General features: G+C 36.1%; 1 protein-coding gene across 1 annotated transcript in view; it reads right to left on the bottom strand.

Moving 5' to 3' along the window:
* Window positions 1-26,613, bottom strand: part of LOC145675469 (protein-L-histidine N-pros-methyltransferase) — a 406,706-nt gene that overhangs the window by 66,724 nt on the left and 313,369 nt on the right. The window contains exon 3 of the mRNA XM_081745909.1: window positions 18,459-18,668. Coding sequence (XP_081602035.1) covers window positions 18,459-18,668 — 210 coding nt within the window. The remainder of the gene's footprint in view (window positions 1-18,458; window positions 18,669-26,613) is intronic.

Here is a 26,613-nt window from a genome sequence, read left to right on the forward strand (position 1 = left end):
TACCGACGCACTCTGCTCACTGCATTGTAGACTGTATCTTCTGAAGACTGGTAAACTTGTCTTCGTTTTGCTTTCAAGACTTTCATTTCCCTTCCTTTCCCATTTGTTTCCGTCTACTTACCTGAGGTGAGTATATCTAACCAAGTGAAAAATGAACTTCAGGCGCTTTTGGATATTGATATTTTTAATTGTAATAGTAGTGGGGAACGGACAGAATGGCAGGAGGACAAAATGGCAGGGGACATAATGGCAGGAGGACAAAATGGCAAAGGACGAAATGGCAGGCGGACAAAATGGCAGAGGACGAAATGGCAGGAGGACATAAAGGCAGAAAGTATAATTTGAATTCTCGGGTTTTAAACTATTTTGTTTCTTACTTGGTAAATAAAGATTTCAACATAAATTTTCGATTTATTCATTATGTTCCAAAATTCCAAAATTCGAACTGCTAATCATATTTCAATTCTGAGAATTGTGATGTAAGAATTAAGAGAGTGCCACCAAGATTTCCGCCGGAAGTTTGGAATGCTCATGAGGCAACTCTGTCTAACAATCCTCGCACAAATAACTTATGGGAGAGGTGGAATCATAAGTTTTTCCATTTGGTTGGACACAACCACCCAACGGTACGGAAAATCATACAAAGCCTCCAGAAAGAAAATTCCACAGTTCATTCTGCCATTTGCTAGTGCGAAAGGGGACAATACCCCGTCAAGAAAACTAAAAAGATTTCTGTTGATCTGCAGCATAGATTGAGGAACCTATGTGTGGATTATGACACAAACAAAAGATCTCTTGAGGAATTCTTGCGGGAATTGATCACAACTTGAAATTAACGACAATGTAAGTAGCTAATCATTCTTATGACTGCAAATTTTTTTGTAGTCTATTTTACGATATATTTTATTATATAAAATTTACGACAGTGTGAATAATTAGCCATTCTTTTCTTAAGACTGCAGATTTTTTTTATAGCATATTCTAGAATATGTGTTATAGGATGTTCACGACACTGTAAGTAACTAGTCATTCTTACGACTGCGTTTATAGTCTATATTACGATATACCTGTATTTTGTTATATAAAATTAACGCCAATGTAATTATTAGTCACTCGTACAACTGCAGAATGTTTTTATATTGTGTTCTAATATATGTGTTATAAGATGTTAACGACTTGATATCAGGCCGGTAGCCAGCCCAAAAATGTAGGGGGGACCTTGCTGAACTTACGGGAGGCCGATCCAACCATATTATAGTTCATCACCATATTGTACTTCATTTTGCAAGCTTACCATGAAAATTTTAGGAGGCTGCAAAAATTGAGGGTGGCCCGACCCCCTAGACCCCCCTGGATACGGGCCTGCCTGGTATGTAATTAGTCATTCTTACAACTGCAAAGTGTGTTTATAGTCTATATTATGATATATTTTGTTATATAAAATTAAGGACTCTGTTTTAGTCATTCCTACGAGCGCAGAGGGTTTTTACTAGTGCTGTAGAAATCTTTTTTTTTTTTTTTAAAAAAAAACGAAAACCGATTTTGCGGTTTCGGTTTTGGAAACCGCTTTTGTTGTTTCGGTTTTGAAAACCGCATTTGCGGTTTCGATTTCCAAAACCACTTTTGCGGTTTCGGTTTTCAGAAAACTGGTTTTCTCTAAAACCGAAAACAGCAAATGTCACAAAAATCGACTTGTTTTTAGAGTGTATTCTAGGATGTGTTATAGGATGTTCAAGACACTGTAAGTAACTAGTCATTCTTACGAATGCAAAGTGTGTTTATAGTCTATATTACGATATATCCTATCCTAACTATATTTAAAACTACATTAGCTGACATAAATTATTAAGCACTTCCTGCAGGACTACAATGATTAAATTTGGCATGATTGTAGGTTTCTGGAACTAACCCACAGGAAAATTGCCAAAAGTGAATATTTTTAATTTTTAGGGGGTCTAAAGAGAGGATGAAAAATTTCCCCATGTTATTTAAATAGGCCCGTTTTTGGACATATAATTTCATGGTTAGGTGCTTAGAATAGGAATATAAACTTGAAATTCGATATGTTTGTACGATTTCGTTAGCACTACCTAAGTAAATCAGTAAAAATAAAAATATCCAACGTTAGAGTGGTTTTATAGGGAACTGAAAAATCCTTCCCGGGACGTCTTCTACACCCCCAAATTTGTGGTAAGTGTTCCAAGTCTATATCTAGGCAAGATACTAATTTAAAGATACAATGTGGGGAATGCAAGAATCTCTTTCATGGGATTTGTGTTAATATGAAGGAGGATGATGTTAAATTTCTGAAAGTCAGTGACCAAATTTGGCGTTGTGAAGATTGTAGTAGAGTGCGACGAAAATCATTGGTTAGTGATAATCCACCTGAAGTGAGTGAACAAATCCCTACTTTAACTCAAATGTATCAGTTATTACTAAGCATTAAAAATGAAATAGACGATATTAAGGGTACCAAAAAAAACTTGAAGAAGAGTTAGGCAAATCTTTAAATTCAGTACACGAAAAGTTAGACGAAAACTTCAACCTCATAAGAAGTCAAACTGAAGAACTGAATAAATGCAAGGACGACATTGATGTTCTGAAAAACGAAAATTTACTGTTAAGGAAACAAATAGATAAATTAAGAGTTGAAGTAGACGAAATAGACCAATACAATAGGAGAAACACAGTTGAAATTCATGGGGTTCCCCTCCTACCTAACGAAGATGTTAATGACATAGTCAAAAAGGTTGGTGGTGCACTTAATATTGATGTAACCGAGAATATGATCGATGTATGTCATAGATTAAAAAAATCACCTAATCAGCCAAATCCAGGTATCATCCTAAAATTTGTTAAGCGTTCTGACAAGGATAGGTTTATTAAACAAAGGAAGGTCAAAAGAAATTTATCCTGTAAGGATCTCGGTTTATCTATTGGAGGTCCTGTCTATATTAACCATAGTCTTACATTGCATAGGCGAATAGTCTTTAGTGAAGCAAGAAAAGTTAAGAGAGAAAAAAATTACGACTACTTGTGGATAGACTATGCTGGTAATATCCGACTAAAGAAGAAAGCTGATGATACTTTTGTATATACACTTAAAACAGTTGAGGAAGTAAGACATCTGACATAGATACATGAGTGAAAGCCATAGTTTGATACATTTAAATTATCAGAATGTTAGAGGTATACGTAGTAAACTTACAGAACTATATACAAATATTGCAGCTTCAAGCTTTGACATAATATTACTAACTGAAACTTGGCTGTGTGAGGGTATATACAATGGTGAATTTATTGACCAAAGGTATAATGTTTATCGGTGTGATAGGACTCACAAAAATGGTGGTGGTGTTCTCATAGCAATTTTAAGAGATTATTCTGTATCTGAGGTATCCATAACAGTGAATTGTATTGAAGTTCTTTGTCTAAAAGTTACAATATCTAGAAGAAATTTTTATATAGTATTGGTATACTTTCCACCGAAGAGTCAAGTAAGAACCTATAATGATTTCTTTCAAAAATTAGAGGAAATTGATGACATATATGATCAAAGTTTGCTTGTTGTTGGTGATTTTAATATATCATCAATTACGGACGCTGATTTTGATTTACTGCAGGGTGGGTCTGTTTGTAATATGTTGGCGAACTTCATTTCTTTACATAATTTAACATCGCATAATTTAATAAGAAATATGTACGGGAAAACTTTGGACTTGGTTTTGTCTAATTTTGGAGATGATATTAATCTAACTAGAAATGTATTCCCATTATTAACAGAAGATAATCATCATCCATCTCTTAATTTTAATATTAATCTTGGAAATTTCACACCAAGCATAAAACATAACTCAAGTACTTTGTTTAATTTTAGTAAGGCCAATTTTTATAACCTTTATAAACAACTTGACCTACAAGATTGGATGCATTTATATAATATAAATGATGTTGATAAAGCTGTCAATTATTTTTACGATGTTCTGAATAGTATTATTGAAAGAAATGTGCCAAAAAAGAAAATATCTAAGAAATATCAATATCCATGTTGGTTTACATCAGAAATTATTAACACATTGAAAGAAAAGTATTATTATAGGAAACACATAAAAACCTCCGACTATAATTTAAATAAATTTAAGGAATTGCGTAGAAAATCAAAAACGTTGATTAAGAGGGCGTATGCTTTATATATAAATCAGTCAGAAATGGCATTGAAGGATAATCCTAAAAATTTTTGGAATTATATCAAAAATAAGAAGAATCAAAATTTAGAAATAAATCATATGACTTTCAAAGGTAAAGTAATTACAACAGATGTGGATATAGCTTACAACTTTGCTCAATATTTCAAAAGTGTTTATTCTCCTCATCCTTCTGATTACGATATTACCCCCCATACCAAGTCAATCATACCGTATTGTCTGACGGTGAATTCCATTTCTGAATGTGAACTTAAAGAGGCTATTAAAAAGTTAAAATCTTCTAAATCAAGTGGGCCCGATCTATTGCCAACTTATTTATTAAAAGGATGTGGAGAACTTTTAATAAAACCATTAAATTACATTTATAACCTGATATTAACAACTTCAATATTTCCAGAAATCTGGAAGATTAGTAAAATTCGTCCAATACTTAAGAAAGGAGATGCCAAGAGTATTGAAAATTATAGACCAATATCTCTAATTTCCACAGTAGCTAAAATATTTGAGCATATTCTTTATAATAGAATATTTCATCATGTTAAACCTTACATATCTAATTTTCAACATGGATTTTATCCACGGAGATCGACCGTTACCAATTTATTTCTATTTATACAGTCTATTGCGGATTCCCTTAATAATGGTTTTTCTGTGGATGTAATTTATACAGATTTTGCGAAGGCCTTTGATAAGCTAGATCATGCTGCATTACTTGCAAAATTATCTAATTATGGCTTTTCAAAGCAACTACTATCATTAATTTCTTCCTACTTAAATGGTCGAAAACAATATGTTGTGTATAACAATCACAGTTCTCCATTGTTTTATGTTAATTCGGGTATACCACAAGGCTCTAATCTTGGACCTCTCTTCTTTCTACTATTTGTTAATGATTTACCATCTGTACTTAAACATTCACACTGTTTATTATATGCGGATGACATGAAATTGTACAAGGAAATAAGAGAACTTGACGATGTTCTAAAACTTCAGAGTGATTTGAATAACTGCTATTTATGGAGTGTTGAAAATAAGTTACATTTTAATATAAATAAATGTAATGTAATCACATTTTCTAAAAATAGAAACCCTGTACATTACAATTATACCCTAACAAACACTATTCTTAATAGAGTTCAGGAAGTAAATGATTTGGGTGTCATTGTAAATACTAAATTATGTTTTATCGCTCATATAGAAAAGGTTGTCAATGAAGCTTTCAAATCTCTAGGTTTTGTGATAAGAAGTACTAGAGATTTTAATAATCCATATGTCATTATTATGCTATTCAATTTTCTAGTACGAAGCAAACTTGAGTATGCAAGTATAGTTTGGACTCCGTATTATAAGCAGTACATTGCAAAAATTGAACGGATTCAGAATAAGTTTCTGAGATACTTATATTACAAAACCTATAGAGTAAACTCTTATGAAAATAAAATATCGTATGCAACTCTTCTAAGTTTATTTGATGTTGGAACATTATCTGCTAGACGAAGGTATTTTCAACTAATATTTCTTTTTAAGTTAGTAAATGGAATTGTTGATAGTCCTGAGTGTCTGCATTTATTAAATTTTAATATTACACATAACTGTTTGAGGAAAAGATTACCATTTATTTGTAAAAGATCCAAAACCATTGCACATTTGAATACACCTTTGATAAGTATGTGTAGATTATTTAACAGTTTAATACAAAATAACATTGAAATTGATTTTGCTATGCCATGTGTTGCCTACATAAGATCGCTTATAAAAATGTTACCACGTTTAGATTATTTATAGTATTGATATTTCTATATCTACTTATTATGTAAGCCAATTTAATTGTAATATGATTATAATGTAAGTCTTCAATATTTGAACAATTCTTCTATTGTTACTATTTTGAATTTGCTTAGTAACAATATTGTATATATTAAAAATTGCTCTGATAAGTTGGTTTATGGATTTTGTTACGCTCCTTTACTAAAAGATGGCTTTATAAATCTACTTTAGAAGTATTTCACTGATCCTGTGCTCATAAAAATTATTTTATCAGTCTTCTAATGTATTTTCTATTTTTTTTTTTTTTTTGGTCGTATGTGATTTGATAGTTTGTGTATCTTCTCTTTCTGGTATTTTATTCACATCTTGCTCTCTCTCTATGCATTTAGCATCTTGCCATTATATGTTCTGATGTTTTCTTGTGGATATTTTTATTTACTTTTTTCTTCTTTTTATTTTTTCTTCTATTGTTCATTTGTGGATGTAATATTAATTTTGTAAGCCTGTTGTAACTGGGATAAAATCCTGTAATAGGCAGCAATAATAAATAAATAAATAAATAAATAAATAAATTTTTGAGTACTTCGTGTAGGGTTACAATGATTAAATTTGGCATGATTGTAGCTTTCCGGGACAAACCCACAGGAAAATTGCCAAAAGTGAATATTTTTAATTTTTTAGGTGTCTAAAAGGGAATGAAGAGACCCCTAGAGCCCCCAGCTAGCCAAAGGCTAGTTTTGTTATATAAAATTAATGATGATGTAAGTAATTGGTCATTCTGACGACTGCAGAGTGTTCCTCAGAGTCTGTTCTACGATATCCGTTATTATTGAGAATTAAGAAAGATGTACGTAATTAGTCATTCTTACAACTACAACCTGTTTTTATAATTTAAAGGATATGTTATAGGAAATTAGGAAAAAAACTTTGTCATATCTGTAACTGTAAAGGAATTTTATAGGACTGTACTGATACGTATTAGTATTGAAGAACAAATAGTAACCATTCTTTCAGTTTTGTACTTATCTTGTTTGGTTTCAATCTATATTTTCTTGTAGTTAGAATTGTTATAAGATCAAGATATCAATTAGAAGATGGTTACAAAAAAATAAATTTAAGAAAAAAGTTAAGATTTGTTAAGTTTCAAGTTAAGTTTGGATAACTGATATTTACCCTCTTGTACGCTCTTGGTTCAATTTAGCTGTATTTATATGCTTTGGCATTTGAGGCAGAAATTACTAAATCGAGAACCGTTACCTACTAACAAACACAATAGCTGAAACCTAAAAATACGAGCCCTAGGAGTTATAATTTTTTTTTCAAATTAACTTCCTGTCATTCTGTCCTTCTGCAATTTCGTCCGCTGCCATTTCGTCCGCTGCCATTTTGTCCTCCTGCCATTCTGTCCGCTGCCATTATGTCCTCCTGCCTTTATTTCCTGCCATTATGTCCCCTGCCATTTTGCCCTCCTGCCATTCTGTCCTAAATTCATAGTAGTAATAGGACTTATACTACTACCTGCCTTTCGAGACCTGTGAGTTTTTAGAGGAGCTAACTAATGAGGAAAAAAATACATTTTTGAATCACTGTAACATATAATTATTATATAAAAAATGAATGTATCTATGTATGCCTGATCATCACAGTCAAATTGCAAAGTCAAATGAAATTACTTTTGGTATATAGTTAGGCCTTAATCCAAACTGGGATATTATATTGCTTTCATTATAATGCATAACATCCTAAGGAGGTAGTGAGGATTCGAATTTTTGCGAAAAAAATAGTATCTCCCAAGCCGTTAAACTTACGGAGATGAAATTCAATGTATTAACTCTTTATTGAAAATAAACAGAATGTGTCCTAGCATTTTATAAAATTCTCCTTTATGGGGGAGGGGGCACTTTCTATACATGGAAAATTGGTAGTGAGTTGGTTTGTAAAAATGATCGAAAACGATCGATGTTATTTAAGAAAACAAAATCAGAAACAAAAATTACAGTGCTTGACTTCATATCCATTGTTTTCTACTATAATAATTGCTGAAGGTTATGTTTATTATATGGAGCGCTTACAGCACAGGGCAATCAACCCATAAAGTTGTGAGAAAAATAGGCATAACATTTGTACTGTAAGCTTAATTACATGGAAATTTTAAGTTTGGATTGTACGCATAATTATATGGAAAATGTTACACTTTTTCCCCCCTTTGCGTTGGTCTACTTACCTTGATTTGGAACTTTCAAATTTCATCCTTTTTTCCACTGAAAAGTATCGATAATTCAACTAGGAAATAATTATACTATGATAATTTAATTGAAATTCCTCGTAATTTGGCACATGACAAACAGCAGTGTGGTAATTTAAGGGGAGGAAGGAGGGAAATTCCCATTCACCTTGAACACTTTCCAGGAACCTCGTTCTCTTTCGCTTTCTAGACGGGGTAGGGAACTTGGTAATGGCATCAAACCTTCATGTGTAATTACAAAAATTAAATTTATAAACAAATAAGAAATCATCAGTTTATCAGGCTTTAATTGATAATTTATTCACAAGATTCCCTATCAAAGGCGTGGTAGATGAAGTTTCTGTTCTACATGGGTCGACATTGCCAACTGACATGGTCGATATGGAAAAGATGTTATATGGTGATAGAGAAATGATACTTCTTGCTGAGTATTACAAACCTGACCAAGAAACATATGAGAATTTGCAGAAATCGGGTAGAAGTATTATCAATTTCCACGACAGAGTGCGAATGGGGATTTCCCCTTTTGAATTTACAGATGACTGATATTAGAAATAGACTAAGTGCTCAAACATTGTCTAACTTGTTGTTCATCAATGTTAATGGCCCACCGCTAGAAAGCTCAAAGTAGACGAGCTAGCTATTTCTTGGCTGAAGGATGGACATCATTCCGCTGCGGATGATTCACCACGAAAAAGTTACCAACAGGAAATAAACCCGATTTCAGATTTGTTTTAAGGCGGAAAATTACGAGTTATGGAAAATGTATACTTGTATTACTAATGGCTTATTTGTGTTATTCGACTTTGTACCTAATTTTTAATAAGTCTCTTCTATGCTTTAGGTAAACTACTTTGAATAAATATTCATAATAATTGCAATTATGCATATTTGTAACTTAAATTTAACGTGGTGTTTTAGTGATTACACAAATTACAATTATGAGCATACTTTATGGAGATGCTCTCACATAGGGTACCCGAGCACTTTTATACCCTATGAACAACTGATTTTTCAAGTCTTTTGTGAGAAAAATACTGTGAACTGAGAAACCATAACCTTTTCCATATTGTACAGGGGTATTTTCCTGCGAATAGAAGTTTCTTTTGGAATGCGTTTAGAAATTAACACTTGCAAGAATATTCTCTTAGTACAAGTATATTTTAGGCACACACTATTTTCACTCCATCTCGAACTGTTTCAATTTCCTCACTGACAAACACTTTACCATTTTATATCGTAAAGATCAGATCCACCGTTACTGTAACAGAGTGGTGCTTGAGCGATTGACTAGAAATTCAAACTCCGATTAGTGACAATTTCACAGTCCTGTTTTATTACAAGTGTAAACTCTTTAGTCAGTACAGAAGAGGTCGTGGATCGTGTTCAGAGTTGATGACGATGGATTTTGGTGAGTCAGAGTAGGTGGTGGGTCAGAGGGTCGTGGGTCACGGTGGGTCAAGTTTTCATTGACCCACGCCAACTCTGGGACATTTCTGGCTTTTTCTAAGCAAGCTAACATATAAGCAATTAACATTACATATTGGTTAAGTACGCTTACATGACTGCGGATAATAAATACCGGAGAATATAATGGTTGTGGAGATATTTCTTTAAGGAGATTCTTCTTCTTCTTTTTTTAAATCCAGATTCTGAATTAAAACCCTGCAATGACGGTGCTTACAGTTTGTCTTACCCCAAAAACAAAAAAAAAAGTTTGTATTCTATGGACGTGTTACCATGGCTTTTCTTCCAATCCTCGTATGTCAATCCCCTGCTACACATTATAGATATTGAAATGGTACGTTAAAATAATAAGTACCCTCCTCCTTCCAGCTTGTGTTTAGAACACGTTTATATGCATAATGATGCTTTTTAATTCAAATTATAACAGCAATTACGTAAGCATACACTCTACAATACAGTATAACGAAGATTTGAGAGGAGTACATTTTTGCTATTCTACAGGTTGCTACTATGCAGTCACGTTATCTAATCATATAAATACCTAAGTGATATAATCTAATTTTCTTGAAGCAATCAAGAACTATAAAAAGGCAATGTTGAAACTCAAGCACGTCTCCGTGATTTCTTGAAGAAAATATTCCGATCCCTTGCACAGATTTATAGCAAGTATTTTTGGTTTTAAGTACTTGTATTGAGTTACGTGGAAAAAGCTTAAATGTGTTGCTCTCCTGACACGCAAAGTATTAATACATTATCAACACACATACCACCTCCAAACAATGTATTTTAATTACAGACGCTGTCATTTCCAAGTTCGAATGCGACCCACCATTAACCTGATTTATAGGCCCTCAACTATAGACGGCAATTTACATAGAAAAGAGCGCATAATGTTTGAATTAAGCACAAGAAAATGTGTGGTAAGACAACTCCCCCTTTTCTTTCTTTTTCTTTCTTCAGTTGCTCACTACACACACACACACACTCATATAAACTGCCTACACATTTTCACCTTCCGCTGATTGCATAATGTACCCTCTCTCCCACGCATATAACCTATAATGTATTTTTGTCACTTCCAGAAATTTAGTGAACTTTGTGCTTCCTACCACAACCTCTAAGATTATACCGTGTACACGACATATGGAATTCATAAAAAAAGTGAAATCACAATTTAATAGAGGGTATCTGTGTATTGGTCTCGAAGCTGAATTGAACTATACTGTAATTACAATATGTAGTATGATGTTTCTTTAGTAGATGTCGCTACTCACGTGATTGTAACATGATACGTATGACGTTGAAATAAAATGACCGGTGTATGCTTGACATTTAAGGAACGGAAGTTCATTTTAAATTGGTATTTTACGTTTGAAAAATGTTACTTAAGTTTAATGTCAGTGCTGCCGTCCGAAGACAAAATACCAAATTTACCATAGACAAGAATGCATACGGTACAGACAAGCATCTTCCTACATGCGCTATAGGAATTCGTTTTTATCATCTATACAGCGAAAAAAAAAAAATCAGCGTTGGATTTCGTCGCAATGTGATGGAGCTGCCATCGTTTTCTCACGCGATGTCGTGGACTGTCACAGTAATTACCACGTTTACATATGTTTGCTTATATGCGAGTGTGAAAATATTGACTACGAAATTACCTGTTTTGCTATTGTAGCAACTAGTAACTTAAACAATAACAATCATGTAATCATTTGTTTTTAGACTATTGTGTCTAGATTACGACATGTATTTTAGTGCTACTTTTTTTCCCATGCACATCACGACTCATTAATCACAAGGCAATCGACGGTTAGTTTCAAAATTTCCACACAGATGTCGCGAGAACGGAATTTAGTTCCGTAGTCGCAAGTTACAGGCGCTACTGTGTACCCATCATGTGACTTGTCACGTAAAATTTCAAGATTTTCGCTGAGCTTACTGTCTCTATGTATTCTTGTCTCTGGTATTTGTAAATTTGTCTGACATTGAGTTAGTAGCAGAAAGGAAATCATATGATTATGGGATATTACTTGGTAATAGTAGAATATCTTATCTGCAATATTAGCGATGTCATCGTAAGTATATTAGCCTCACGGTATTCATAAATTTGCAGCTATTAACCAAATAGAAAATCGTGAAACGTGTTTTCAGGTTGATACAAATTTTTGCATGTGGATGGCAGAGCGGAGACGTGAGTTCATAACAGAATCTGCTAACGCTTGACAATTGCATGGCTTTGTGACAAGTTCGAAATGCATGGTGATAGTTGTGATGCGAACAAGGGAAGATCCGGAGGTCCTTGTACAGCTTCAAGTCCTGTTCCTTGGATATTATGATTTTAGAAAAGTTAGCAACCACTTTGAGCATTTTCAGTTAATTGTACAGATCCAGGAAACTTGTATTATAGTTTATTATTATTACTGTAATGTATAATTAAATTCAGGATTAAAACTGAAAATATGTTGTATAAGAGCGTAAAAAAAAATTACAAACTATTTAAGCACAGATTCAATAAATTCATCTACCCTACAAATGTTCTCATGCAAAACGGATTGTAAATATCGCGTATCCCAGAAATCTTTAACTTATTAGAAGAATTACACTTTTGTTAGATTAATGATAGACATATAAAAATTGTGTAAAATTATTGGAAAACTAATCAAGTTTGTTTGTTTATTTCAGGTCTCACTGACGTAGTTTGTAGTGAGAATTCATTGACATTTAGGAAGTAGGAAATATGCGTCAATTAAGACAAGGCTCATCGTGTAGTCTGATTTTACGAGACATGTTCTCCTAAAACAATGCGCAGTCACTTTTAAACAATATATGGAAAGGTGCCACACATTACGAATACAGGATCCGTGATGGATTTACCAAGGTATGGGCGACCATCAACGTCAGCAGAAATGGTGAAAATAATGCAACAGGCCTTTGTGCCAAGTATAAAAAAATATATCTGCCGTATATTACGCCTACAAATTCATATATATATATATATATATATATATATATATATATATATATATATATATATATATATATATATATATATATCTTCATGGTGTTCTACACAAACTGTTACTATTTTGTGCCTACGAATACAAATTGTGCAGGTTTTATTGCGCAATGAACAAACATTTCTGCACGATTTTGAAGTAAAATCGTTATTACAAATTTTGAAGTTATTACAAATTGAAGATGATCAGAGCTTTGAATCCCGTGTTGCTTTTTAGAACTAAGAGGCGTTTCATGTAAGTGGTTGTGTGAACAGACATAATGTTTGAATTTGGGATTCAGAGGGTCGAAGATATTTGTTGGAGCATCCAACAGATAGTCCCAAAGTGGATGTTTGTCGAATGTGCTGAGTTACCAGTGGAGCCAAGTTCTGTACGGACCATGACTGACATATACTGAAAGGTTTGTTTTTCTCCATTGTCCAAGTGACGGCAATAGTATGCTGGCGAACGGGTCTCTGAGCGGAACAATGCTGTGGTCCAGGAACATATTAAAGTTTTCTCCGTTTTTCTGGAAATGTGCCATACAGCGTTATTTGGTTTAATGCTTCTGGTGTAATGGTCGGGTTTCTCTTTTCCGCTGAGAATACAATCACATCAATTGTGTATCTGGACATGTTTCAAGTTGTGTTCTATTCCCCAATCGCTGGACCATAACTTTACAGTTACCTTTCAACAAGATGGTGCTCCTCTCATTAGTTTGTGGAGGTTTGTACTTTCAAGGACGACGGATTAGTCGTGGTGAACAGAAACTTGACCTCCCTGCTCTCCTGATATCACTCTCCCTTGATTTTTCTCTGAGTTATGTGAAAGACATATTGTATGCAACGTCAGTACCTGATCTTGCAACATTGAAAGAGACGATTCCATAGTCATTGTATCAGAGGCGGCTCGTGGTTAAATAAATAGGTGAGGCACAGAGAACCAGGTCGTAGTGTTAAGTGCAGGGCCGCAACTAGAGGGAGCAGGCTCCCCCTAAACTTTTCGTAGCCCCTCCAGACCTCAATACAAAATGCTATTATTAATACAAAAAACAATTTCCAGGAGAATTTTTAATGACTTCCCCCCCAACATATTCATGCCCCCCCAAAGCTCTGAGGCTGGTTGCAGGCTTGGTTAGGTGGCGGTGAATCGGCTCTTCACCCCCTTGTTGCAGGATTTCCCCCCGATTTTTCCCCGCTGCTAGTAATGTTGTGACATTCTTGTTATATTCTAATTTTCTTTGCTTTTCATGCTCATTTATCTGTTCTAAGATGGCTGCAGCTTGTTTGCTTATGTGTTTTAAACCAATAAAATTATTGATGTGCTCTTTCGATTTAGAATGTTTTTCTAAGTTCCGCGCCAAGTTCTTTAAATCAAAATAGCCTTCAGAACACCATACATTTTTCTTCACACTTAAAAGCAAGCATGGCCAACAAAACAATCTACCAACTACAGTACTATCGCATAGCCACTTATGAATGTCATACCAAGATTTCTTAAAAGTTCTAGCTTTCTTACCGTCTACCTGGATCAATGATAAATCAGGAGTAGGGTGTCCATTGTTAAGAATAGCCCGTTGAGCCACTTCACTTCGCCTAGAAAATGGTATGTTTAACAACGAAACTATCACCATTAATTCAGCACAAGATCAATGCCCTAAACACTGTTCCAAACTCGCAAAAAGTACCCTACACCCACAATGTCGCTCGAAAACAACTCACTGTCCCAAACTCACGAAAAACACTTCACACGTAAACTTGTTACAAACGCACAACGCCACTCACTTGAAAACAAGATAAAACATGCAGAAAACCATGATGTTACACCCGCTATCCGTCGATTTTCGCGCTCTTACTACAAAAATGTGTTTCACAGTATTGCTATAACTGTTATAGTTTTTTTTTTTTTTTTTTTGCGCTTTTGCCATCAACATTTTTAGCATGTTTACTAGAAATTAAGTATAAACTACTATATATTTTGAAACCATATATTAAAAATTCCCTTTAAAGGAAATATACTTCCTCAGTAAAACGTTCTAGAAGTTTAAATGTTGTTCATATGAAGGAAATAGCAAATGTAATTCATTACTTCTTTATAATCAAGCTTACGTTTAAATTTATTCAATTTGCTACACTGCATACCCTTGTCTGGGCAACAACGGAGAGTATGACAAGTGTCCCTCTCTGGTTCAATCATGCGCAGTGCGTGTCAGCGGCACATTTTCAACAGGCCTCCCTTGAAACACAGAACATTGGAGTAATTCCGAACCCAAGATTTTTCCCCTTAGGTTACCCCCCTCCCCTTTCAAACTGCAAGAGGGATGTTTTCGTTGCAACTGCTTCGCTGCTGAGGAGGCTCAATCTGTTTCAGGCCGCACTACAGGATTGGAATTTTTAGAACTAAAATTATCATGCAAAAGAATATAAATTTTCGCTTTTGCCTTTAATTTCTTTTAAATTCTGTAATATTTTATAAACATTTTCTGCACTTGAGTAAATGAATTTTAGGAAGTCTGTTTTCTGTTATACATTAAATAATTTGAAATAAGTTTTATTTCAAAAACTACACAGTAATATTGAGTTAATTTGGAATTTATTGGATATAGTTCATTTACTTTTGCTCAAGAATATAGGTGAGGCCAGGCCTCACCTGCCTCACCTGACGAACCGCTAGTGCATTGTATCAATTCCACTAGTAATGTTGGTCAGTACATGGGATGAAAATGAATACCACCTAGATAGGTGCTCCTGTGACTCGCAATATCCCCAAGAAAAATTTGATTAGTCTGCAAACATTTCAAATTTCCATTAACTTCTTCTTCTTTTTTTTTTAATAAGAAAGGACTTCTCAGACATCCTCTACAATTTCTACATACTTATTGGGAACACCAAGAAAGAAATTTGCATGTAGAAATAAATAATACAATTTTTTTTTTTTAAAAAAAAAAAAAGAACATTCTAATGAAAAAGAGATTTCTTTCATTTCGACCTCCACTTCCCTCATTTTCTGAACGTCATGCTCTGTCAAATAGAACATCCTTCAAATCTACCAAGAAGCATCATCATATCTCTTTCTCATGTAAACATGTTTATTGTGGATCTACTGTCCATTCAAGAGTTGTTTGCATGAGAAAATGATCCATATTATCTTAACGGAAACTGGAGAACACCCTTTCCTTCCCCCAGCATATAAGGAAAACAATTTCTTACGCCAATGGAATTCCCCTTTTATTCTAGGCCACCAAACAATGGATAGAAATAATGTCGTATGTACGAGGTGCAACTATTTTTTTTTAAAATGTGATTTACTGCCAAAATGCTGCAAATGAAATGAAATGAAATCTTTCGGTTTTACGTTACACGTTTACGTTTTGTTGTATAGAGAAGACGGACGATACATGAAAATAAATGACGATGAAAGAGCTGGAGACATGAGAATGTGGAAGAAAACGGGAGAACCTCGAGGAAACGATACCGTTCACTACAAACTCAGAAATATCCTCAGATCGAACCAGTGACCTCTCACACCAGAGGTGAGAGCTTTACTACTGAGCCTCTATGGCTCCTATTCTCCATCATGATATTTTCTGTTACTCTTATCTGTTACATTGGTTTAAAAAATCTGTAGTTTAAATTACCAAATATCAATGTAAAATCATTTACGCTTCATTTTGTAAATTGATATACATTTCCTTAGATTAAATTATAAAATTTCCTGTTTTTTTAATAAAGTTACAGTAAATTTATAAGAAAATATGATACTTTTATTGATAAAAATATAATTTTACACCATTTCACATTAGTAATTTTACTTTATAGGTGTAAACTGATTTATATAGAGGTTTAGCAAACAGATTGCCACCGTTTGTTTGTAAATTTACTTGAAATTTTTTACAGTGTACCGGGGAAGGAATGGGCATTTCATCCAATAAGAATTGGGTAAATTTAAAAAGAATTGAACAAGTAGTCCAGGATGAAAATGTACCAAGTGACATGTTCTTGAGTACTTCAGCTATACTCTGATGTGTGAAAGTGCTTCTGTGTATTCTAATAGGTAAGACGTGCGTATAGATAGTTTAGCGTGGTCTTGAGTTGTACTCTTATGACCAGAATACTAAGATAGAGAGCCCGAGATCATTTTAGGGGGACAAATATAATACATATCAACAAAGAACTTAAAGTTTCAGGGAGAATGAGTCCCTATTGGCCATCTCCTAGCTACGCCCCTGATTCTAAGTAAGGCTACAGTAATTGCTGTATTATCCGAACCTACTAAGAAAATTCAAAAGTTATTTCAATTAAGAGGTACTTAATAAACTCTGGCAAAGGTTATTCCTACCATTAAAAGAAATTAATGGATGTCTCAAAGAAAATAAAGAAATTTAAAAAGAAATACGTACTTTTCCATTGGAAAAATAGCTTCCGTTAAAGTTCCTAAATGTATGGTATTTCTATTCTTCAAGACCTTTCGGAACATAACAATGAGTAAAACAACCGGAAAGCCCTTATTAAGGCCTTAAATATATTTTCTTCCAAACAATCTTTACACCTTAAATATGGCCGCTTCCAATTAAATTTCATCCTCATTTGACAAATCATCAAAAATTGAAGATGTTTAAAACGCTTATTACCTAGGTAATAAAATAGTTGGATAATTAAATTATTAAATGATTAATCATCCAAAGATGGATTTTTAATACAGTCGTGTCCAGAAGTTAGGGGACACCATGGGAAAGTGACACATGAATGAAGAAAAAAGACTGATGCCAATCTGTGGAATCGAACGTATGGGAGAGATACACATGGACCACGCTGAAGTCATATGACACAGAAACATAGTGAGTGGCAGTTGTGAAACATCTATCTTGTGTGGGTTTATACTATAAATTTCACATATATTCCGTTCCACATCGCCAGAAACGTTCAGAATTTGGTTTAATCACCAGAGCGGATATGCAGGTTGTATACTGTGTTCCCATACTGCGAATAAGACCAGCCAACATCTCGCATGGTAATACATCCCACTATTGCGAAAACACAACTGTCCGAAGTCATTCCGAGTCCTGGGTGGTAGATTTCGGCTTGCAATCGGACGTCCAAAGGCGTTCTAAACGTATTCAATCGAATTAAGAAACTATACGTGATACTCTTGTGTTCCAGATATTCGTAATGTGTTTCAGGTCTACGACATACTGTCAGTTTTGTGGAACAATGTTGTTGCGACGGTGCCGGATTTATGGTCCGGGATGGTATTATGTAAGAGTATGGACACCCCTGAATATATTTCCGCAGGACAATATGACGGATACGATTTATCAGGACGTTATGTTGCAACAGTGTACAGTGCATATGGCCTTAGGTTTCATCTAACGGACGATAATTACCTCTAACACAGGGTTCAGATGGTGGAGGACTAATTGGGACATAGCGATAACGCATGTGGAATGGCCACCACGCTCCATGGTTCTTAATTCGATTGAAGATACTATCTGGCTCTTTCTGCATTTTTAATATTTTTCATATTCCCCAAGTTATTTACTAAATTTTACGAACACTAAGGTAAAGTTAGTGAAGAGCCTTATATTATAAGAACATTTTAGTACGTCCCTGTCAGAGGTATTTAGTTTTTCTGGAATAACACGCTTTAAAAAATGTATTAAAACTTAACTTGTAGGTTCTTGTGGACTTCTACAACTCAATATTTCCTGAAAACTCGGAAAACTGGAGAAAAAAAAATATACCCAATCAGCATATGCTGTACTTTTATGTTACGTACCTGAATCCTTTCTTTGCTAAAATCCATCTCATTGGCCTAGAAATTTCCGTAACGCATATATTTTTGAAAAAGGGAGCTATAATATCTGTAGCTCTACCATCTCCAGCACCAAGGTCAAGTAATGTCTCACTATGCCAGTCCTCGTTAATCCCCAACAGCTTCTGGAACTGCTCACGTGAGAATACAAACATTGAACCTCGGCCCAACAGCCTGAAATGATTAAAGAATAGAAGCACATAAGAAAATATATTGTTAGACAATTGCATCTTAATTTGGAAGATATGAGGTTTGATCAACTGAAATACGTTCGTTGATCATAACTAAATCATGGTGTGATGAAAGGAATGTGTACTTGAAGTGGTGTATTATAGTATATGCCCTTGTTCATGTACAGTATATATATATATATATATATATATATATATATATATATATATATATATATATATATATATATATATATATATATATGCAGGAATATCTGTCCAAACATGGAGTTTTACATTTGCAACGCATCACAAACAAGATCAATGCTTTGTCATACAGTTACTCACTGCGGAAGGACGCATATGGCGACCCATGCATATCGAAAACAACGGTGGTCGATTGGAACAACAGCTCATCCGTGGCTAAGCGGTTAGTGTACGTGCTTTTGGTGTGGGAGACCCGGGTTCGATTGTCGGCGGCGCTCATTTGGTTCGGATCCCATGTTAATCAGTAGGTACATATCTCATATAGCTCCGCTGTTGAAACGGACGCTAAACCTGAAAATCAAATCAAAACCAGTCGATTGGGTGAGGAATGTTTCATGATCTAATCACTTGCAGGAACAAGTGATTATTCCAAGTTGTACCACTGAGGGTAATTGGCAAGAAAGTATGAGAAGTTATTCGTGAGAATAGACATCTGGGCACTCGATTCATAGCGGAGCAATTACTCATGAGTTACAGTACTGCCACATGAGAAGGTGAACGCCTTCTTTCGTCAATGGTTCGACCGTCAATTTTCCACATTTTACACGGACGGCACATAGGTTGGTCACACAGTGGGGCAATCTTTGAACACAGATCGTAACTTCCGTAGTAGAAATGCTGTGGAAGACTCATCATTGTCTTTACATTTTGTAGAAAGGGTAGTTATAATATACCATTAGTACTTGGGACCTCCACAGAGCGTCATAAGGGTGTGTATGTTGTCCGAGTTTAAACTGGGGTCAAACGCCGCTGCAGCGGGGCAAAAGATATGCCAGGCAGGCCTTTTATGAGGGTCTCGTAATTACGCAGACAGTGCAGCGGTGGTTTAACAAGTTTAAGAATGGTGACGAAACACACTTGAAGACGCACCACGTGCCGGAAGATCAACACATGTACAAAATGAAGATCTTCAGGCAGCAATTGAGGCGAACAGTGGCCAGACATGTGAGGAACTGAGACTACAATTCAGTGTGAGTGAAGAAACCATTCGGCAGCACTTCCATCAATAAGCACTACGAGTTGGATAGATGGGTACCACATGATTTCGGGCCAGAAGGAAACGCGAGCAGACACCTGTGTTTCCTTGCTGTCTCGTCTGAACATGGAGTCATTTCTGGAGAGGGTGTTGACATGTGATGAGAAGTGGGTCCTGTACGAATCTCCACGGCGCCGTCATCATTGGTTAGCTTCCCATGAACCGGTTCCAAAACAGCCGAAACCAGCCCTGCAGTAGAAAAAGATTTTCCTGTGTGTTTGGTGGATTGCTCTCGCCACCGTGCATCGGGAGCTGCTACCAGCTGGTCAGAGCACCAATGCAACTGTGTACTGTCAGCAGTTGAGCCGTGTTCTAGAAAAAATCAAAACTCTGGAGCCAGCAATTTTGAATCGCAAAGGGTCCTCCTGTTAGTGTTACAGAACAACGCTAAGCCTCACGTGGCTAGGATGACCCGGGGCACCATTCTACGCCTTGGATGGAAAACACTATTGCATTCGCCATACTCCTCCGACATTGCACCGTCCGATTATCACCTGTTCCATTCCTTGGACAATCGCCTTAGAGGACGCTAGTTCAAATTCCTACTAGAGGTGCAAAATGCACTTGATATTTTCTTCGCTTTACGGTCCACCAAGTTCTACCGCGATGGAATCCATGGTTTTCCAGAACGTTGGCAGAAGGTCGTCGATGCTGATGGGGACTATTTTTGATCTTCCAGGTACCTCTTAATTGACATATCGATGCTTGAAGGTGGTGGGTGAAAAAGCGACAGAACTTTCTTGGTTACCTTTATATTTACGCACATTGCATACCGCAGGGAATCGAACATGGGTCTTCATTACCAAAGGCGCGTACGCTATCTACATAGCTATGAAGGAGCTCATTGCATAACTTTATTAACTACAGTAAATATTCTATAGTGCCATAGTATTTAATATATTGAGTGTTGTAAGTGAGCAAATCACATATGAATTGCTCTGGGAAAGACATATGTACAGTCACATTTTTCTAACTTTCGACTAAACTCGAAAATAAAGTTCAACATTCCCATGCAATGCAATGCAATGGCGCATACCAAAACAAGGTTTTCTCGCATTCTCCAGGTACATTTCTAAAACTAAACTACCTCATACTTTTCTCTGGTCCGATCCCAATAAATTGCACCTAATAACTCAATTTCACCGATATTTCAATTAAACATAACGTTGACTTTTCCTGAGCTGTTCATATATAGAATGGAACTCCCTTCGAAAATGCAAGGGAAAATGTCTTCTCCTTGCTCCATCCTATGGGCAGCCATGCTCCCATGTAAGTTAAATGATGATTGGTCTTGGGCAGGGATTTCCATTCGTCTCAAGGGCTTGGGTACAACTTTCTTAAATTTACCATTCGTAAACCCAAATTGCCATTCTTCCATTCAAGTTTACCATTGTATTCCCTCAAAGTTCCAGTTCTTTCCCCAAATCTACCTTTCTCCTACCAAAATTTACCATTCTAAAGTTTGATTGTACCATTTTCAATCTCTCACTCAAAAAATATTCTCATGGGCGCAGTCTGTGCCCTAAAACCTGCCTGAGAGCGCCCCTAGTCCCAGGTTACTATTTCGACGGAATCTACAGAATTTTCGATATTGATTTATTATCGTGAGGCAACTGCAGAATTGTTCAAGTTAACGAGTACCGAAATCATGCAAAAGAAAAAAAGTAAAGATGCTAACAGCCAAGGTGTTGCCGACACATCTCTAAATTGCTAGAAAATAACTCTACGTGGCAAGTAACGCCAGGAACTGCTAGCGTACAAGCATTTGAGAAAAGAATTATTTAATAGTTTTTTTTTTCTTTTTAATGTTAACATCAAGTTCACACCATTTATAAAGGTTAATCAAGAACGACAGTACGCATACAAAAATAATGGATGTCAAATCGACGGTAAGACAGCGTAGCATATTTGTAATCTACTATAGATTAGATAATTTAAAAAGAGGTACCATTTCACGTTTACACCTTTGTCTTCCTTATAAAATTAAATTAGATCGAATCTTGTACGGTATCACAAGCTGTCAGAATGACTCTTTGGGGTCTGCTGAAACTAATCTGGATCATATTGTTCCAAGTACATTTGTTGCCTGCTATAAGATCTCTAACTTGGGGCTAAGACGCGTCAATCTGTCAGACAGCTGCTAATTACTTGGCTCACGCGGGTCAGGTCGGGTCAAGTCAAGCTGTATCCACGTGTTTCTCCAGGTGACGTTAACGAGCGCGTCGTGACCGGACTCTTCCAACACCTTACCTTATAGTCAACAGGGTTTCTCCCACCATTTACACTTGATTCAATCCTTTATATACATGTAAAAATTACTTGTCCAACGTGATGATGCGGCGATGCGAGACATATAGAATTGCCAGCCGAATCCAAACTGAATATATACGTGGACTTGAGTTTCACATTTCGTTAATTTATATGCTGATTAGAACTCCAAACTGCTAATCCGTTTTTGGAAAGTGCAGAGTGACAGGGGTAGCTCAAACGAATGTAAGAAATAATACGACGAAGGGTTTGCGTTGAAAGTGAATATCGCTGGACGAACAATAGAAATTCATTTTTCATAATACTTCTTATAGTACTAGCTTTATTAGTGAATATCTTATATGTAAACGAGAAGAAGAAGGAAAAAAAGGATAGGAGAAACAAAAGAAGACGTAAGTATAAAAACAAAGAATACACTGTGTGTCCTTGAATAAATAGACCTGTGTGGTGTAGTCGCTAACGCTCTCGCCTTTAGTGCGAGCGGTCCCGGGTTCGATTCCCGGTGGGGGGACACTCGGTCGAAAAAGTGTAACAGCTTTTACAGGCCAGCCATATTGAGTGAGTTTTTTCCTGGGTTTCCTTCATTCACACCAGGCAAGTGCCGGGATGGTACCTAAAATAATGGTCTAAGGCCGCTTCCTTCCTTCCCCAATCCTTTCTTCCTTCCCTTTCATTGGATAGTGTGCTCACCGAGGAACGTCATCCCTTTATACGAGACGGGCTATATGGCCTTAAATGCTGACAGCCCAGAAATCTAATTTCTAATCCTAATTGAATAAAGAGAGATTTGAGTTTTTGTATTTTACGTCCTGATGCAACACCGAGGTTAAGACGTACAGGACCAACTATTAGGGAAGTCGCACACTGACCAGAGAAAGACAGCCAAGCCGAAGCAGAGGGTGGCAGGAGAGGATGCGGAGAGAGAGGTCTGAGTGCACTGACCGTGTGTCTCACGAGTGAACAAGTGTCTCAATCACAGCGTTAGAGAGGCCTTCGTCTAGCAGGTGCTCGAGTGAACAAGCGTCTCAATCACAGTGTTAGAGACGGCTTTGTCTAGCACGTGCTCCAGTGAACATTGAACAAGCGTGTCAATCAATTCGTTACACACGCCTTTGTCTAGCACGTACCCAAATAAACAAGCGTCTCAATCACAGTGTTAGAGACGGCTTTGTTAGTGTTAGAGACGATCAAAAATAGTCCCCATCATCATTGACGACTTTCTGCCAATGTTCTGGAAGGCCATGGATTCTATCGCAGTAGAACTTGATGGGGCGTGAAGCGAAGAAGATATCAAGTGCAGTTTGCACCTCTAGTAGGGATTTAAACTGGTGTCTTCTAAGGTAATTGTCCAAGGAATGAAACAGGTGATAATTGGACGGTGCAATGTCCAGGTAGTATGGCGGATGCAGTAGTGTTTCCCATCCAAGTCACAGAATAGTGTTCCGGGTTATCCTAGCCGCGTGGAGCTTAGCGTTGTTCTGTAACAAGAGGACCTCTTCGCGATTCAGAAGTGCTGGCTTCAGAGTTTTGAGTTTTTCTTGAACACGGCTCAACTGCTGACAGTACACAGTTACATTAATGCTCTGACCAGTTGGTAGCAGTTCCCGATGCATAATGCCGCGAGCAGCCCCACCAAACACACAGGAGGACCTTCTGGTGCAATGCTGGTTTCGTTTGTTTCGGAATCGGTTCATGGGAAGCTAACCAATGATAACGGCGCCGTGGAGCTTCGTACAGAAACCACTTCTCATCACATGTCAACAACCTGTCTAGAAGAAATGGCTCCTTCCTCAGACAAGACAGCAAGAAAACACAGGTGTCTGCTCATGTTGTTCTTCTGCCAAGTTAACTTTTACCCGAGTTATTGAGAAATAAACAGAAACACAGAAATATCGGTTGAATAAACGAAGAAAATCGTCTAATCTCATTCCAATTATATTGTACTCCTTAGTAGATGAGAATTGTAAAACTCTTCTGCAATGTAATATAATATTTTGACAGTGAGTCACTAACTTTACCCAAAATCTTACAACATTGACTAGGGTTGTGCACCAGACGAGACAGTACCAAATTTTCGTGACGAAATTCGAGAAAGAAATGAAATGAAATCTTTCAGGTTAACGTCCCACGATTATGCCCTTTGGGCTCAGGAAGATGAATGTTTAAGGCAAGTGAATGATGATGACGGAATAATTGGTGGGTTCAGAATGTTGGAGAAAACGGGAGTACCCCCGAGAAAACTCCCGGGTACTTTATTTGTTCACCACAACCTTACTTCGCCGGGCACCGAACCAGGTATCTCAGGCACCAGAGGTAACCGCTCTGCCACTGAGCTCCCGTGTGCCACCCCGTGACGAGATCGAGACGAGATATAGCTCTACATGACTTTACGACACAGTTTTGAGACGAGTCAGCCTCAACTCGTGTGTCGTGTGAATCTCGTGTTCAATATTATATTAAAGAAGTTTTTTTTTTTAAATAGGTTTCGTTATATACTAGTTTCACTGTATGTACAGATGCAATACATTCTAGTAATATTAATCAGCTCTCTGGTAATACACATGCATATATAGCATTATAAATATGCAGGTATGCCAATAAAATAATAAGAAAGAAAAATACTGAACTCGGAATACCACTTTTTTTTTTTTTTTTTTTTTTTTTTACCGAGTACACTTATAAGTAAAAATATTCGTATGAACAAACGAGAATTGTCAATTAACGTCACAATATACCGTAGTAATTTTTATAGCACACAAGTTAAGGATAAGATTCTTACAACACATGTCTATCTATTTCTGTCGAGAAATTATTCAGGTTTTTCACGGTAATATTTAGTATGTTAAAAATTTTCTTTTGTATAACTAGTTCATATATATATACACAAATGGGTTGAGAATTTATGTGATAATTTAATGACAACTGATTCATTTTTACATGCTTAAAAGCTACGTAAAAGTTGCATGTGTATATACAGGCAGATACGTATTTATGTCTAGTATTTATTTATTTATATATATTTATGAGTAGTGTTTATTTTTATAGTTTTTGCTTGTCACCTTTTGACATTGTCTGAGCATATTATGAACAAGAAATAAGCATCACATATTATCTCTCTCTCTCTCATTTACTGGTCCCCTTCCTTCATCCCTCCCCCGCAGAGCGTCTCAATGTTTGTTTCCAACCATGACTATTAAAATTTCCCCAATCGCCACACCCACATACCTTCCCTCAGGTGGTTGTCCGTCACACTAGTACACATTCCATACGCACCTTCGCACATTCCTTTTTGATTAACAGCACACACAAGCGCTTTACCGTAGTGATTTTGTGATTGTTATATTCTACTACAGTTTTCATCCCCAGGCTCATCATGTCTCACGATCTTATTATCACACAAAGGCAATATATACATACATACGCATGCGCATATATATAAGGATCAACATTAATTTATAACAATGTTGCCAGCTACTGCGATCTCAAGTCTTGAAGATGACAGAATTAACGCGTGTTAAAAAATGTTGAAGTCGTAAGTATTATACTCAATCCAACGCCTCTGTGTTGCTAAATGTTGGACACGCATGATTTCGAGTTCAACTCTTGGTAGAGATATTTTTTACTGTTATGCCAAAGAGGTTGTGAACTATGATTTAGAAGTCAAAAAAGAGGTCACGGTGGCTCAACTGCAGAGCGATTACCTCTGATGGGTGGGGTCCCTGGTTCTAACCTCGGCCAAGTAAATTTGTGGTGGATAAATCGTGTCTGTGTTTTTTCGGGGTACTCCTGTCTTCTCCCACATTCGCATTCCACCAATTCTTTCATAAACATTCTTGCCTTAACCATCCGTCTCTCATAGTGTAACAGGTATAATCGTGGGACGTTAAACTAAAAGATTTCATTTCATTCATTTCAGAAGTCAAAAATTACGACCATACGAGCATATAAAATGATCATATTATCAATATTACTCCGATAAAATTCATCTGGTCAGTTCTTTATCAACTAAAACTCCGAGTTCATTAAGCAGGAGAGCGCAGGAGTGACAATAGCTCTCTTATACTGAGAAAAATCCGTTATCCGGACAACAGAATATTGTACAAATATACGGAATACTTGTGTTTACTATGGAAATCTGTACGGAGGATACGTTATCCATATACTACATACGAACTGCCCTTTTCTCGTTTAGATGTTACATCTTCCGCATATTACATACGTTAGCTATATGTTATATATGTCCATCTGTATGTGAGATCCTGACCGCCTATATACGTTTCTTAGTTTCATACGGAAAGTACGGTACGTATAAATAGTACACCTATACGGAAAGTATTATAAAACATACATTTTCAGTCATAAGTCTGCTGTAGGATGT

Source organism: Thermobia domestica, chromosome 18, assembly GCF_964235325.1.
Source record: "Thermobia domestica chromosome 18, izTheDome1.hap1.1, whole genome shotgun sequence".
Classification (NCBI taxonomy): Eukaryota; Metazoa; Arthropoda; class Insecta; order Zygentoma; family Lepismatidae; genus Thermobia; species Thermobia domestica.